Genomic DNA, 18,544 nt, shown 5'->3' with positions numbered 1-18,544 from the left:
TAGTAAATTTAACTTCAAAAATTAGAAATTAGCTTAGAAAATGTAGTTCTATTAGTTACATTAAAACACCATCGACTTGTATTTCTTAATGGAGTTTTTACATAGTTTGAATATGGTGTATTTGTGCTACTATCATAAGTTTATTGCCTCCCTGTGGGATCGATACTTAGAACTTTGTTAAAGCCCTTTATTACTTGAGCGATACGTATACTTTTGTTTGCATCATAGTAATGATATAAAAATTATCAAAAAGCCTTAGTTTATTAGGAGTGGCAGCTTTAAGATAAAACTAATTAAACTGAAGTTAGATTTATTATGACTGATATTAATATTTCCTATAGTAAGCTGCTAGTGTATTGTATTGTTTAAAGACATTTATAGCCTATTGTGAACACCTGCATCATGGTGACATATTTAAGGTAGCTTTAAGCTTGAGAGGGTCAATTTCAATCCTTCAATGACAAACGACAAATCCTAAGAATTTCTCTTAGGTGACATCAAAGACGCACTTCAAAGACGCACTTTTAAGGAATTCATCTTAAGATTAAATCATCATAATTGTTAAAAGATGATTTCTAAATCTTACACTTGATCGTCCATTTGTCTTCTATTGACGACTAATTCATCCACATAACACTCGACTTGGTTGTGGATGAGTTCATCGAAGATCCGTTTCATAGCTCACTAGTATGTTGCTCCAACATTCTTATAATCAAAGGGTATTACTTTATAGAAGTAGATCCCAGTGGGTGTTCTAAAATCCATGTTTAGTTCATCTTCTACAGATATTTTGAACTAGGTTTAGCTTGGCGATCCGTCCATGAACGAGAAGATTGTCTGTGCTGATGCAATGTCCACCATCAATTATGGAATTGGTAAGGGGAATTCATCCTTTGGGTAGTCCTTATTTAGATCCTTATAGTTGACAAAAAATCAGATCTGGCCATTGTTCATCTTTACAAGCATTGCATTGGTTAGCCAAGTTGGATTTTTTTCTTCATGGACAAAGCCGACATCGATCAATTTCTTAACCTCATCTATGACCCATTGTTCTATCTGTACACACCTTTTCCTTGAAGCTTGCTTCACTGGGACTACAATTTGTTCAAATCCAAGTTTGTGGAATGCAACCTCCAAAGCAAGTATGGGCATGTCGTCATAGGTCCAGGCGAAGTAATCTTTATATTCTTTCAACACTTAGACTATTTATTTTACTTCAGTATCATTGAGTAGTGAGCTAATGAATGTTAGTTTTAGGACCTTCTCGGTTCCCAAATTAACCTTTGTTAGTTCATCTATTGTTAATTTGATTTCTTCCTTAAATTTTAGTGGTGCATCTTCAATCGGAGGTTCTTCAGAATTGTTGGATGCTTCTGCACATTTTGTAATAGATTCTTCGACACAATTAGACAAAATTTTGTGTTATTTAGAGGCCCGATCGTGCTGAATCCAACACCCTCATTCGAATTACAATCATTGTATTTATTATTTTATAGTTGTTCAAGGAGGTGGGGTTGATCTGTCAATCACTATTTTGGTATCAGACCACGTTGACATATAGTGTTCAATAGGAAGTTCCATTAATTTTAAGAAATTATCTTCTTCCAAACTTACATCTATTTCAGAACTAGAAAAAGAAGATCTAAGACGAAATATAATGGATTTCATACCCTCACTACATACCACTTTGACCACCCAACCCTCAATTTTGTATGAAGAAATCAAAGTTAGGGTTATATTTTGTACATAGTGATTAATTCTTTCGTACATTGACACATATTCTTCTTTTTCTTCTTCATCTTCGACTGTTATTTTGAATTGTCATTTTTCCTAAGTTATTATCATTGATCTTTTCTTCTCTTTCTTCCGTGGAACTAGAATCCAAGTTAATGTTAATCCTTAAAGTTTTCTTTATATCAAAGGATGGGTTTTCTCTCCCTTTTCCTTATCCCTAGCCTTGACCTCAGATGTGAGTTTTTGAGAATTTACCCCTTTGTTGTTTAAGGGCATGATATTTGTTGAATTTCTTTTCTTCTTCTTTGATCTCTTTTTTGAGTTCTTTATCGACTTCCCTATTTTTATCCTTTTCTTCTGCACTTGCCACCATATCTCGGGAGAATACCATTATCTTCAACAGAGTTTAACTGGAAGCATCTTCATGTATCTTGATTTCATGTACTGAAAATGATTGTAGGTCTCCTTTAATGTAATACTTCTGTCGTTCATAAGGTTATTTAATGCATTGATGCAGCAATGAAGGGAACATCTTGTGCTCATATAGCCATGGTCAACCTAACAGAGCGTTGAAAGATGTTTCAGAATCTATGACATAAAATTTTGTTGTTGGCACTAAATCGCTGATCTTTAAGAGTAGTGATATCGAACCCACGACACTTTCTCCTTTTTTATTAAAGTCACGTAGCATCATTTTGTTTGTTGTTAGCCTACAGGAATCAATATCCAGATATGCGAGTGTCCTCAGTTTCACAATGTTGATAAAGGTACCCAGGTCAATAAGCACACTTGAAAGCATGGTGTTTTAACATTCACCGAGATATACAACAGACAGTTATGTTCAGTTGTTACCAACAGTAGATCATTATACAAAATGTGACTTTGGACTGTCCCTTCAACGTATAAGCCTCATCTGAGGAAGCACTAGCAAGTTGAGCTAAGTTGATCTTGGAATCCAAGAGAGCTTTTACTAATAACTCACACACTTCCTTGGAGAAGATCAGGGCATCATAAATGCTCAACTTTGTTAGTACTTTTCTAAGATGGGCTAAAACATTGTTGCTCACTTTATATAAGATTCGTAATGTTTTCTTGAATTAATTTCTCTTGTACCGACGAAATCACTTCTTTGAGTACGACCATTTGTTTTGCTTTATCTTTAGGAGCTATTTTTGAAGGTAAAACTTTTCCGCTCCGTATATTGACCTTAGTTATCTCTTCTTGCTTTTGTGCCAAATTTAGAGTTTCTTTTGGAGATACATCGATTGATTTTTCTAAAGCCATTTCAGAGTCTGAGAATTCCAACTTCATGGAAATTAGCACTCTTTGTAATTCAAGTGCAACAATATTGTCATCTGATTGCTGTTATCATAGTCATTGTTATTATTACTATTTTTGTTATCGCTGAACCCATCGAGATTGTGTACAATTTGAGAATTGTCTATGGGATCGAAATCAAATTGATTATTTTCGAAACCGTCGTCGTTAGAAACAGATAAAACGTAATCGAAATAATATGTGGTCAAAATGATTATTTTAGTCTGGAAGGAATTTTTGAGCTTACAAACTTATCTTTCCAATCTCTATTATTATGAGGCACATAAAATCAAAATTTTCTATTTTGATAACAGTTTAATGTGTAATATTTAAATCATAACTATTTACACAACCAACACTCAATGATAATATCACTCGAATACTAAAGCATGACATAAGCAATAATAAGTGTAATAAAACTACAATACATACATCTAATTCTTAGAAGATTATTAATTATTCAGTAGTGATATGTACAAAATATAAATTTACTAGCTTACTTATTTAGATTGAGATTAAATATAAAAATTTGAATGAAACATAATTAATTATTTTTTTAGTAAAACAAAAGATTATTATTTATGGGCAATCAAACACATTTTATGGGTGGATGTGATCATATGAAAATTAAGCCACTCATTTCATGGAAGGTCTTGTGACAACTCAGTCATAAAAATTAGTCTTGGTCTTGTGCACGGCCCGCTGTTCTTAAAATTTCTTAAATTTTTGTTACTCAAAGTTCCCATTCCTCACCACTAAGTCAACTAGGGCTATTATTAAGTCAATTTTAAGCCGAGCTAGGGTTGGTTTAAAATTTACTCGAATGGATTGAGTTTGGATCGAAATCAGCTCGTGAGTCGTTATGTTCGATTTTGAGCCAGCTCGACTTGAAATTGAATTGAGCTCGATCCGGCTTGAAATTGAAATATGCTAGCTCAAATTTGAGTAATTTGGATCTTTTTCAATTTGAAATCAGCTCAATCCAGCTCAAAATCGAAACAAGATAGCTGAAATTAATTTGCTCTGAATCTTTTCAAATTGAAATCGAATTGTAACTCTTATATATATATATATATATATATATATATATATGGCTGGAAAAAATTAGAATCAAATTTTTATATTGGAAATTTGGAAGTAAAAATATGGCTGGAAAAAATTTCGTACAAAATTTTGGCTACCCGTTTCTAAAATTAGAATCAATTTCGAGCGATTTAGGATCTTCGAGCTAAATCGATTGCCCTACCCGTAATTTCTATCTAGGGCACGCAAATCCCCGTGGCAGGTAAGAGAAGAGGCAGCAGGGTTCAAGAGGGGCAGCTATGGCTTTGAATGGCGGAATCCGATCCGGTCTCAAGCTTATTACGTCAAATGAATCACTGTTATCAAAATCAGGCAACCATTCTCTTTCCTTCGTCAACTGCTGCAATTCAGCCATTGCTAATCATCTCTAGCTTTTTTTTTTCTCCCTTAAATTTGCATATTTTTTCAGTATTTGGGATTGCGTATGCCTTTGCATTTCCAGTGGCCGTCCGATGCATTGCTTATCTACGTTCTTTGAGGCAGTTGATCTTTTACATTGCGTAACAATATAATGTGTAGCTGGTATTGACGTTGGTTTGATTGATTCGTATTCATGCTGCCACTACCTGATAACAACCTGATGGTAGTTTTGAGTCATTCAATTTGGTTTTCTGTTTGTGTTTTCGAAGAAGCTTTCACCAGAAGAAAACTTTAGTTTTGGATTAACAACCTTCTTGGTTGTTATTAGGGTGTGCGTGTATAACCCAATTTTCACAGCCTACTTTATTAAGTGTGTTTGATTTTGGTTATGTAATTTGACATGTAGGGGTAAAATCCTTATCTCAAAATGTATGTTTCTTGAGGCTGCATCGGCTTTGGATTTGATTACAACAACAACAAGTCTTTGTCCCACTAAGTGGGGTCGGCTACATAGAATCTTTTTCTCCATTGTCTCTTGTTGTGAGTCATATTTTCATTTAATTCTAATAAATTATGATTATTTTTAAGACAAAATGCTAATTCTACCTATACTTTTCTATACATAAGTCAAATTTAAAATATATACTTTCCTATTAGGGTCATCAGATTGTCAATATTTAATATGAACAAGCCATCTATGATGACTCTCTCGAACCTTGTTTGCACCGGAGCTATTCCAACCTTTTCGCAGATATATTCGTTTCACATTATGTCTAAGTATAATGCCGCTCATCCAGAGCATTCTCATCTCATCAACACTTAATTTTATGCTTCTCTTTTACAACCAACATATTGCATCATAAGACATTCTAGGTTTCACCACCATCTTATAAAATTTTCTCTCAAGTCTAAGAGATACTTTTCTATCACATAATAGACTCGATGCATTCTTCCACTCCAACAGTCCAACTTAAACTCTACTAATAACATTCCCATCCATATCACCATCACTTTGAACAATAGAACCAATATATCTAAAACCTTCACTCATTTTAATGACTTGATTGCCAATTGTTACAATCCCACCACCCGACCACTACTACTAAAATTACATTTCATGTACTTAGTCTTGAATCTACTCAAAAGAAAGCCTTTAGATTCTAAAGTTGACCTCCATAAATCTACTTTTCTTGAACTCTCTTTCTAGTCTTATCCACATGAAAGATATCATCAGTGAAAAACATACATCATGATACCTCATCCTGTAAATGTCCAGTATGAACATCCATAACTAAAGCAAAAAGATATGGGCTTAAAGTTTATCCTTGATGTAATCCATCTGAAATAGGAAAATACTTGGTAAATCCACCTTATGTTCAAACACAAGTAACAATTCTAGTATACATATCTTTAATGACTTGAATATAAACAATATCAACTCCTTTCTTTTCTAGAATTCTCCAAAATATTTCTCTTGCAACTTTTTCTTAAGTTTTTTTCTAAATCAACAAAAATCATACGTAGATCCTTCTTATTCTCTTTGTACTTCTCTATCAACACTCTCAATAAATCTATAACTTCCATATTGGACTTGCCCGACATGAATTAAAACTGATTTTGAGAAATCCTTATATCGCGTTTTAATCTATTTTCAATTATTCTTCTCGATAACTTTAATGTATGATATTAATTAAATTCATCTATAATTGACACAATGTTGTGCATCCTTTTTATTCTTAAAAATAGAAACTAATTAAATTTTCTCTACTCATTAGACATCTTCTTAGTTGTTATAATAATAGTAAAAAAATAGTAAGTTTAAAAATGCCCAGATCTCCTAAAAATTTTCACATTTCTATTGGAATATTATTAGGTTCTATTATTTTTTCATTCTTCATTTTCCATAAAGTCTCCTCAACTTCTATTTCATTAATGCGATGGTGAAAATACGAAAAAATTATTATTTACGATTTTAAGATTACTAAAGACAATCATATTTTCAGAGTTTTCATTGAAAGTTTATCAAAATATCTCAGCCACTTTTGTTGAATATACTCATCTAAGATAAATACTTTTTGACTTCTACATTTTACTTGAACTAATTTTTTTTACTTTTATCGTCTCTTTAAAATACTTTTTGACTTCTACATTTTACTTGAACTAAATTTTTTTACTTTTATCGTCTCTTAATGAGTTTATACATATATCTTTCACACTATTTAATATGTAATCTATCATAACGATTATTAAAATAAAATTCTTAGCATCACAAAGTATTCTTTTAGACTCCCTATTGGCCATCTTATTGCCTTTTTCCCAAATCTCTAAATTTTTACATATATACTAAATTTTTTTATATATTTTTATTTTTTTATCATTTTCTTGCACATTTTATTCCACCACCAACTATTTTTATTCATGAGATTTTTCTTTTTAATTTTTCAAACACATATTTTATAACTTGCTAAATAGTGTTCTATACATCATATATTGTATTAACTTCTTCATGAGCATCCCATATCTTAAAATCTTAAAGTTAACTCATAAAATTAATTTTATTTGTCTTTTAGTTGCCCACGTCTAATTTTATGACAATATTTCATTTTATTTTTTATCATTCAACATTTATTTTAAAAGTAAAAATTAATAATTGATGTTGAGTACTTAAATTTTTATTTTGAATGATCTTATAATCTTTACAAGCTCGACGATCTATTTTTCTCAAAAAAATAATTAGTTTACATTTTATTAGATTTATTCTCATCATTGTTAATATGCTCATGCTTTTTTTAAATAAAATATTAGCAATAACAGAATCATAAACTAAAAAAAATCTAATATGACTCAATCATATTCATTAGTCACTCCCAAATCATAGCCACTATGAATGCTTCTAAAGTCTTTTACCACTCTACCAGTATGTCTAGTTAAATCTCCTATAATAAAAAATCTTATTTCTAGAGGTATTATGTGAATTAATTCTTCTAAATCATTCAATTTTTTTTTCATGTACTTATATCCAAAATTATATGAGGAGTGTACACCAAAAAATGATATGTATGAATCTTGAGACAATCTAGCAGTCCATATCAAAAGGGTAAAATAAAGATCACCACTTAACGAAAAAACTGCAAGTACTCATGAAGTCGATCGGTTGAAAAACTACCACCCGACCCGTTGTTTAGCCATCCAAAGGGCTGGCGACTAACTATAGACGAGCAACTCAAGGCCGGTCTGACAACCAAAATGGCCACCCAGGCTGAGCAGAAACATATATTCACGACAATGAACAAATAAGCGTGTAATAACCCCAACAAACTCTCACAACTATCAACGTGAGGCTCTCTCAATAACTCCCCCAAGGATATCTTGAAATCAGAAAGGAATTATAATCAAACACACTGATCGACCTCATTTGGGCTGATTGGCTACTTCTCTCAAAGTCGGCCGACTTCCTAGAGCAAAAACAAACTGATATTAGACAAAATAGCCAACCAACACCAGATTTGCCGACCAAGGTTCAGGCTAGATGAAAAGGTACAAGGGTCAGTTACAAATACAAAAAGGCAATATAAAGGACAATAATGTCCTATAATACTCTTATTAAAACAATGACAGTCATGTAATCTTTCACCTTTTTTTTTCCTTCTATCCTCTATAAATAGCAGGTCTATAGCATGTATTAGGAGCTTTTTCGCTCTTATATCAGACCCATGCTCTATAGAGAAAACTCTCTCCGTTCTAGTAACCCACACTTTCAATATATAAAATGGTCACAGAGACCTGGATTATTCTAGTTCGCCTTTACGAGGCAAGTTTACGTGTGCTCTTCTATTTATTTCTCTCTGCTTCTCCATCAAGGTTCCCACGGCTCTGGTCCTTGGGCATGCTTATAGGGCAAATTTGGATTTAACATCTTAAAATGTCGGATGAGCGTAGAGCATGCTACCAACAAGAAGGAAAGCGATACCAACGAGGAGAAATGTATCTCAAAGATACTATTAAACAAGAAGCATGCCAAGGAGTTCATGAAATAACATATATGGAGCTGAAAATGCTGTTTTTGTCGCCTTTCTAGAGGCTTTGACTAGGAGACGAGTACCACAAAATTAATGGCTGGTTCCCAACCATCGCAATGAGCCGACTGATCGTATTTGCACACCGCTCAATCAATTTCAGGCGACTGACACACTACTTAGTGATAAAAGGAGTATAAATTCAAAAAACTTTTCTGATGCTATGACAAAATTATCTTAATTTCTTCCTAGGTCCAATTAACACTAGGGAACTTGAATCCAAGGAATAACACCGACAACAATTCCCAAGAGGTTCGGTCGGCATAATAGCATACAACACACCCACATCGAAAATCTTGGTCTCTAAGCTTGAATTGGATAAAGCTCTAGAGATGGTTTCTTAAGTAGCGACAAGCTCCGTGAAAGGTAAGACACAAATCACCATATTAGCTAGTCTCGATGGTTACCCCCATGAAGGCAACGACTAGATCCGCTTAAGTCCTGATGAAAGTTGAGGCCCGACCGGGGGGACGATACGAACAAATAACTGAGACTTGAGAAAGTATAAGACACGAGCCGATCGGTAATATCACAAATTAAGCGACAACAACGCCATAGACGTCCGATCGGTAAAACATAAAAGAAGGCGATCGACAACGATATTATAATCGTCCGATTGGCTTCTTAACAGCAAATTCGACCCACAACACCAAGTATAAAAAAACCAATATCAAAGCTCAATGTGGATAAAGGACATGAAGTGGTTCTCTGCCCAACAACGACGAGCTCTGTGAATGGTAAGACGCAAATCACCACAGTAGCGAGTCTCGACGGTTATCCTCGCGAAGGCAGCGAAAAGATTCACTTAAGTCCCGCAAAAGGTAAGAGCCGGCCGAGGCGACAAATTCGGTCGAAGCAATGCATTTGTGGTAGCAAGTTTTGATATTTGCTTCTTTTATCGGTATTGGAATGAATCATCGACTAGACAAGTAAATTTACTATTGAGACAATGAAGCTAGGTGAAAATATCCTCTAATATGCATTTGATTAGAATATTCAGTTAAAGTTTCCTCAATAGAGTCATCGTTAAAATGTCTTGAAAACAGATCCTTAAAGAATAAGATTAACTCAATTAAAAGATTTAGAATGAATTTTGGTAAAATGCCCTCTATGCGGATATTGCAATTGACTTTTCATTTCAGTTATTTTTTTCTGATATGTTAACGTAACTACTCAAATTTAATGTATTGTCATCTGTCATTTTTAGTAATGGTACCAACTTTCACATTGCTATTCTCTAATTTAACGTGAGGCAATATTTGGCTTTATTCTTAAATTTTTTTTTTTGTATTCTCTTTATTGAAGTTTTAACTCTCTTCTTCTGTAGTACTTCTACTAATCTATTCTTGCTTTTAAATTATTTTTCATTTTTTATTTTTATATCCATCACAGTGTTAAATATAATCTATTTCTTTTAAATGTATAATATCGAGATTATGTTATATTAACTTTTGCTTTCAATATGAGAGATCTAAAAATATTACTTGTCTCATTTCAATTATGATCAACACCATAGAGTTCTTTATTCGATAACATGAGGGAGTTGGTAATCTTTGATATTGAGACAGCCCTTTGTCATAATTAATCTCCACTCAGTTTTGGTGGGAGCTGAAAATTTTTAACTATATTTTTTGTGGAATGCATTTTAAATTTCTGAATTGTATGATAGGTAGGCAGAAACATGAAATGCCTTTAATTCTTTCTGAATTGTATGATAGGAACGCATTTTAATTCTTTATGGTCTGTATGATAGGTAGGCAGTGACATATTAAGTTATTTCCACCATTTTTCAATATAAATGCGTTTAGTGATTCAATGTAATTTAAGCAAGCTAGTTTTCTTATAGTGCTCCAATTTGATAAGATGCCATAGATTGGAAATTATTAATAATTCACATTGTTGTCATCTTCATTTGAAATTATTTTCTTTTATAGATATCATGTATGAACACACCATCTTTCATAAAATTTTTTGATTATTTATCAGTGGTTGTAAATAATTTTCAATTTATTTCTTTTGGGCTCTATGCTGTAAGAATATTAATAGCGAGAAAGATATAAGGGGCGTGGGCTCCAAAATTCGAAAAACACCAAACTCTCGTTGATAGCTTAAGCTGTTCAATTCCAAGTTTAATATTTAGATGGTAGATGGATAGTAGATAAGACATTACGTAGAGATTTCACCCTCATTCTGCAAGGACTTTAAGATATGGGGTACAAGGTTTCTCATAGGCACAAACCCCTATGGTTAATTACTCTTCTCGATAATTGGAAAGCATTTTTTTATTAAAGCTAATCATTAGATTTTAAGTATTTAGACTTAACATATAGTAGCAAACAAATTTAGATTTTAAAATTATAAAATTTTCACCGTGAGTTCAAAGTAGATGGTCAGGGAAATGATGAAGAACCCAATTGAGATCCCATGTTTCTGTCATCTCAGGTTGTTATGGTCCTAGGTCTACTTAGTCAGCGGTGGTGGTCAACCCAACTTGACATAAAGATCATTGCCAACAACCATGGGTTGCTTCGTCTAGAGGACCTTATATATCTAGGGTGAATGTTTGTTTAAGAGGAATAATCTAAATCCACCTTAGCTTATCGAGCGTTTCGTGTCCTATTAAATATACCCTATGATTCAATACTCAAAAAAACAGATTGTCATTAGGGAACATACGATCTATAGCTATGATCGTAATATAATGGTGTCATTTAGTGGTAAACCATCTGGTCAGATGGCTCTGATCATAACTATTTTTGGTGCAATTTGACGACAAAACCACACAGGCAGAGGACTCATGGCATGTCATTAGATCATTTTGAGCATGAATTTAACAACATATTTAAGATGATATAGACTCTTTGTGAGATCGAGTCAATATTATATTTGTTCGCCTCGACAGAAATTTATGGATGCATGGATGTATCTTGCTTTAAGCATTGGTGACATAATTTTTCATTTAAGTATAATTTTTTATGATTTAAAATCTTTTAATTTGATGAGTGGTTCGGTTGAAATATTCTATCAACTTGGTCATCATCGGGGAACAGTGTTTTTAAACTCTGTCGACTCGATCCCGCTTACAGAGAACTAGGTTCAATGTTTATTATATATTTTGAAGTTTAATTTTGAAAGTAGATCCATTTGGTTGAAATATTCTATTAATTCAGCTATCATCAGAGAATTATTAGTTAGACATCATTAAGAGCATTAGTCATGTCAGCTCAAATCTATGTGAGTAGGATCAAACTTACTCAGTGGGAGCTCAATCTTATTAACTTCAGTCACTATATGGAGGAGGATCATATTGGCCAACATGCAGGACTTATGAACTTGCCCTATAAGTAAGGCGATCCACTTAAAATCATGCATAATTAATATTTTTAATACAGTATTTAAAAATAAGATTTTTAAAAAGCTTTGGAATTTATACACATTTTTGGAAGCAATTTTAGGAGCAAATCAAAGCATATGCAGGAGATTTTATGTTTCGTGGTTTGAATCGATGTTTAAATGGCTCCGCACATATTTTGGAGCATGTTACCTTTAAGCTTAAGCATACATTTTAGCTCGTGCAACATTCTCGGATTTCGTGATTGAATATTTAAAATGTTAGTCGAAGCACATGCGGGCATTTATATTTGTTAGCTTAATTTGATTTTTAGGGGGATTTTATTATTATTTGCACGGGTTTGTTATTATTGATATGAGTGCAAATAATTTCATTTAAGTTCTTAATTTTGCCTTCTGTTCGCTTATGTAAAGGGTTGTCGAGCCTGTGTCAAGGGGCATTATTTGAGGACAATTGTAGTTTTTAAATTAGATTCTTGTTTATATGCTTTAGCCAGATGTCATTTTAGAAATTTGTCTTTTTTTGGGTGGCGAAATTCTTCTTTATTCAGTTTATCAAATTTAAGCGGGCCTACGTGACATCTTTTTTTCCTCTATAAATAGCGGACAATTTCAATACATTTCATTCAGTTTCTGAATTTAGTTTTCAGCTTTAAAAAATTTTCTCAGTGCAAGTAGGTTCTGACGGTATTTTAACGTGACGTTTCAAATTTTCAAGTTCACTTTTTTGCGTCTTTTAATTTAAGTATATATAATTGTCTTTTAAGCTTTATCTATTATTTACTTAATCTATTTAAGTTTTGGTTAGGTTCATTTTAAGGGTATACGGCTTTGGTTGTTAAGCTGTAGTGGAGAAATGAACTTCTTAGAAAGCTGCATTGGAAACTATAAATATATATATGTATTTTTCTAAAAAATCATACAATTGCTTTCTTACAGCCACTGCTCTTTAACTGGTCAAGTTGAAAAAAACTTCCCACCACAGAAATTTCTAGAAAGTAGTTTCCTAAACGGAGTTGTGGTGACGGTATGAAATGCAAAGCAGACAGAAAGCTATACTAAACATACCCTAAGTCTTATTTTAAGTCCCCCTGTCAATTGAAAATTTGACAGCCTCCCGGCTTCATCCTTGCTTGGGGGCTACCTCGAGAGTGTTGGGCCATATCCACCCGTCTATAAGATGTGTATGGTTGGTGTTAAACACCAAGGCCGTAAATCTTTGATCCCACCCATTTAAATGACGTGCATGGGCGGCATTTAAGGTTATAAATCTTCAATCCCACTTGGCTAAAAGACGCATTTCAAATACATATTTAAAAGCCATAGCAAGTTTTCCCGCCTGGAACAACTTGAACGGGTACTTATATTTTGCATTATACCTTTGTGAAGTGAGGTGATTGTCGAACTTGCCGGGATTTCAAAACAACATATTTCTTTCTTCCCCCTTATATGTGTGTGTGTGTGTGTGTGTGTGTGTGTGTGTGTAGAAACAGCAAAATAGATTTCACATAAAATCTTTAATTATATTTCTCTTCGCTGCACTAACACAAGCAAAAATGACGACTTCATCCTAACAGAATCCTGAAATTTGCTTTCTTCATTGTTTTGCCTTAAATCTTACAGTAAACATGCTGTTTGATGTATTCAAATAGCACTTAACTTAATTTTTCTAAACAGCAACGGCAAAAATAAACAATATAAAATATTGAATCATATTTTTGTTTCACTTACCTTGATGTCTGTTGAGGTTAGAGTTAAGCAAAGATGGGCTGGCTTATGAAGGAAAGATGGAGAAGATAGCTCTCTTTAGGTTGTGTGGGAGGGATTTGTGGGGTGTGTTCGAGAAGTTGGAAGGTTTGGTGTACAGCTTGAGGTCAGATTCTTGCCTAAGCGTAGAGGGAGAGGCGAGTTTAGGCATGAGTATAGAGTTTGCTGGAGAGATTTGTAGGTTTGGGAGCTGTGGCTTGGGTTTGTGTGTGGGCAGAAGGAGAGGTAACCATGGTTTTTTCACGAGCTGGGACAGGCGTATCCGAGATTTTGGAATAGGTGTCACAGCTGGAGCGGCGGCCTGGGGGAGGTGTGGGTGGCGGAGCAGACAACAAATTGCATGGGGTGCCGAGAAGGCTAAAGACTTCAGTTGGTAACAGGGAATAAGGTGGCTGCTGGGATGGTGAGGGAGGGTAGTTGTCGATTGCTCATGGTGGGGGGAGAGCAGGAAGGAGTGGGGCTTCATGGCTTTGAAAGGAGATGAGACGTCGTGTATACGAGGGGGTTGCTGGAGCTAGTGCAGTCGCAACCGGAGCTTGAGGCAGCGGGGATGGGAAAGTTTCAGTCTGGTGTGTGAAGAGAGGAGAAAGGAGGCGTAGTGGTGAGGTCTTGGAGGGGAGATTTGTGAGAGAATATGGGATTTGGGCCTGCATGCGTGAGAAGGAAAAGAAATTGGGGATCTGCTGCCTTGCTTTGCTTTTGCTTTAATTTTATTATAATATGTTTGTTTTTATTTGCATTGGCTCATTCATAGTGGGCAAGTAAACGGGGCAGACATGGGCAACAAATGTGAATGGCGGTGTCTTGGCTTCCGATGGCAGATATATTTTAAATAAAATTTGTTATTTTAAATCATCCGTTGTCTTGAAATTTGTGACGATGATTTATATGCATGGCTCAAATATTATGGGCATTGTTCCTAGCTAAATTCGATGTTTCAGACACACTTACACACTCCATTTTGTGATCGGAGATCATTTAGGTGACTTCATTGACGATCAAGATAATTTAAGCTTAAATTGCGCACGACATGCAAGCAGTTTGTCGTTTTCATTATGTTTTTTCATTTTAATCACATAGGACATTTCCTCAGGCAATTTCATATTCCGGACGCGCTCATACAATTTATTTTTACAATTAGGAGTCATTTGTGTGACTTGAGGCTTGTCTAGATGAGTCCTGTCCGAATTGCATGCTTCATGTCGTCAATTCATCAATTCCGTAGTGCCTGCTCTTTTTGATCGTAGAAGACTAATTCTTAGGCAATTTTGATATTCAGGAAAGCACTCACATGGTTCGTTTTGCGATCAACGATTATTTGAGGAGAATTTTAAGAATGATCGAGGCATTCAAAATTATATTGTGCAGTGTTGCATTCTTCATTCATCAGCTTCGTCACGCTCGATTGACTCATCTGTGTGGAGTATTGTGAGGGTAAAAAAGGAGTAGTTATGCACATCATTTAAAATAAAATTTATGATATTATTGTCACTGAACAATTTGAGTAAGGTGTGACAATTTTGATTATTGTGTGAAATTACTAGCCCATAATTCAGGCGTGTTATTTTGTGGCTCAGAAGTAAACTCAAGATATGTATGATTGGAGTGTTTTCATGCGTCCATCTATTAGATTGCTCAAAACATTTGGTTTAGTATTGCAATTTCATATGTTTAATAGAACGTAAGGATGTGTAAATTTTTTTCAATTGTGAAATGAGAAAAAATTACCTCTTGTGCGAAACATCTTATGTTCATGTTTTTTTTTATGGCTTAAATTATGATGCCATGCAAAATTTGTAATCAATATTAATTGCATGCATTCATTACTTCATAAGTATATTTTTTCACCCTTAAATTCAGTATGAATACCAATTTCTTAGTTTTATACAGGTCCTTCGGCACTTAAGTTATTGCTTAGGTTAGTTCCTTTCATTATCATCCTTTAAACTGATTAAAACAATTTTAGGGCATATGAACTCTATTTTAATATTAAGCATTCTCATTGTAATATATAGCTAAAAGTACTTAGTGTAATTATTCCACAAGGGTTGCTAAGTTGCCTTAAATAGTTTATAAATTTTTTGAGCTTTATCATTAGGAGGCTCATTCCTAGCTTCTGTAAATTGAGTATATGTAACATTGAATATCTTTTCCTTGTAGCTCCATCTTTTATTATTGTTTAATGCTCTGAACTTTGTTGAAGGTCACAATGAGACATGATAGATGGCTCGTACTCTTATAAAGTCCAACTCTAATAATTCGGTAAAATTCGCTTTAATATAGATGAACCTGAACTTCATCTGGTGTTTAGTATGCTTGATTTTTATGTTTAGCATATGAACATCTAAATTTTTTGCTTGGAATGATAGATAGATAGTTGAAAAGTCACACACACAAAATATTCAACTCTAATGCTAAATTTTTCAGTTAATCCTTTTTGTCTAGGAGTCTATTAGACATCCATGTTCCTTGATTTTAGATATCCATATGTTCTATGAAGTTAAGGTATTTTCGATAAATGTAAATTATTGATCTTTTTCATTAAATCCATCTAATTTGATTAATAATGAAATCATATAATTCAAATCATATGCCAAGCACAAACCTAGTTTTCTTATAAATTATTATTATCAATTTAACACAATTTAAAATTAACATAAAGTATTAGTTAAATTGATTGTATTTATTAATTTGGTTAGATTTAAAACTCACAAATCATTTAATTTTGGTCATCGCTTTAATATTTTGACAACATCAAAATTGTGATTTGTTTCAATTTACAACAGTGAAACTATTCTGACACAAAATTTATACAATCTATGAAATAAAACATAGTTCTAACCTAAAAATAAAAAATAGCTCTTTGAAAATTTATTTTTTTCTTTAATAAATCAAGCCCTGAAATTTGAACTCTGCAGTAAAATTGAAAATAAAAAGTTAGATATTTTGTTGTATGAAATGACAAATTGAAACTTCAAGAAACTAGAGTATGAGCTTTGCCTTCAAATTTACGAAGCCACATTTATGCCCATTACAAATTTTGGTTTCTTGATTGTTGACTATTCCTTGTAGGATGTCCGACGGTCCTAACTCTTAATCAATGGCTTGACCATTGGTTTTTTGTTGTTAAACATGTCATCAGTTTTCTCATTAAAATTACTTGCTAATCACATGATTCAGTTATTCCATTGGTGATTCTCTATTTTTTCTGTGGTGATTGAACTGATAGTAATGAGTGACTTTTGGACTTGCATTGAGTTTGGATGCGGTGATTGAACTGCTAAGAAGTGTTCATGTTAGGTACATTAGCAGTTGCTCTCGCACAGGCTTGTGTCAGCATGGTTTGATTTGAAGAGAGTTGGTATTTATTTTCCTGGAGATCATATTTTGGGGCTCATTTGGGGCAGCTTATTGGGGTGCGACAGCTTTTTAAAAACGCCACCGAGCTTTTGTTTTGCGCATATGGATGATGCTAGGAAATCGCTCGACGCCATTCCTTCATTATTCGCGGCCGCGTTTTGGACCCTGCTTTCTGTTTTTCGTTCGCGCTTATTACCTCCAGCCCTCGATTTCTTCCCCAATCCCGTCTCAATCTTCTACGTCTCGATCTCCTCCGCCTTTCTCTCGCGATTTTCTCCCAGCTCGTTCTGATCGCGGTCCAAGGCGGAGAGGAAGAGGGCTCGAATCTCTCCAACACTCGAACCGCAGTATCCTTGGCAGACATAAGGCTCCAGGGATTAAGAGGATGGAAGCTCTCCTTCAGCCCTTCTCTTCTCAACACCTTCCCCGTCCACTGTAAGCATTTTTGGCCTCTTGCCTACGCATTTTTTTATGGCTTTTCTTTTCTACTTTCCTCCATATGCCGAGGAAGAGCACCATTTGTGGCTTAAGCAAGGGATAGCCAGAGAAGTTATTGGAGATACGCCCTTTGTCAATCTAAACCTCCATAAACCTTTTTCTATTCTACGGTGAACTCCCTACCCGTCATCAATTGGTTTTGAAGCTCAGGATGGCTGGAAATTCCTGTTACTTCAGACACAAATTAAGAAGCAATCAGATCTAGTGTTTCATATACAAAGAAAACAGATAAAACATTGAGAGAACGGAAAATAGAGAAACTAATGTTTATGAAGAAATGGGAATTTACTTCTTTAAAAGAATCATTTTCTTTCACTCTACTTTTTTCCTCTGCATATCCAATTATTCAACTTTCATCCAAAGCTTGTGCCACCAGACATGCAGGAGAATACCTGCAAGAAAATAAAAAGAACTAGAGAAACTAATGTTTATGAAGAAATGGGAATTTACTTCTTTAAAAGAATCATTTTCTTTCACTCTACTTTTTTCCTCTGCATATCCAATTATTCAACTTTCATCCAAAGCTTGTGCCACCAGACATGCAGGAGAATACCTGCAAGAAAATTAAAAGAACGATTAAGACAATGGAAACCAATTCAGGACTGCTGTAACTTCCATCAGTGGTTGTAGCCCTGCTTTCTTTCTTCCTCAGTTTTGGCCTGCTTAGGCGTTCATTTCCAGCTACTGCAGCCAGAGTTTTGGTCGCTTCCCTAGAGTGGAAATTGCCGTTTTTGAAGTTTTTCCTTTTCCTATAGAATTGTTGTGCCACTAGAATTTCCGCTGTTGGTTGCAGCATCCCTGAATACCCACCCAAAGTCATTCTTGATGCCAAGAGAGAACTGCAATAGGCTTCCCTGTCTGAACAGCCAGTCCCTGTTTCCAGTTGCTGGAATTACTAATATAGGGTCCATTAGCTCTGCAGAGAAGGGATAAAAGTTCTATAACAGTTTGCGGCTTCTGTTTTATTTATTATTTTCCTCATACAGCTTTATTGCAAA

At 34.3% G+C, this 18,544-nt stretch overlaps 1 protein-coding gene across 1 annotated transcript in view; it reads left to right on the top strand.

Annotated features, from left to right (window-relative positions):
- The first annotated feature begins 4,219 nt into the window (after positions 1-4,219).
- LOC110028599 overlaps positions 4,220-18,544 on the top strand; it is a 30,223-nt gene continuing 15,898 nt past the window's right edge. Inside the window, exon 1 of the mRNA XM_020730514.1 lies at positions 4,220-4,446. Coding sequence (XP_020586173.1) covers positions 4,374-4,446 — 73 coding nt within the window. The 5' untranslated portion in view covers positions 4,220-4,373. The remainder of the gene's footprint in view (positions 4,447-18,544) is intronic.

The sequence above is a fragment of the Phalaenopsis equestris genome, unplaced genomic scaffold (genome assembly GCF_001263595.1).
Source record: "Phalaenopsis equestris unplaced genomic scaffold, ASM126359v1 Scaffold000002, whole genome shotgun sequence".
Lineage (NCBI taxonomy): Eukaryota > Viridiplantae > Streptophyta > Magnoliopsida > Asparagales > Orchidaceae > Phalaenopsis > Phalaenopsis equestris.
The sequence above is the reverse complement of the archived record's forward strand: the minus strand, read 5'-3'. Positions and strand labels throughout refer to the sequence as shown.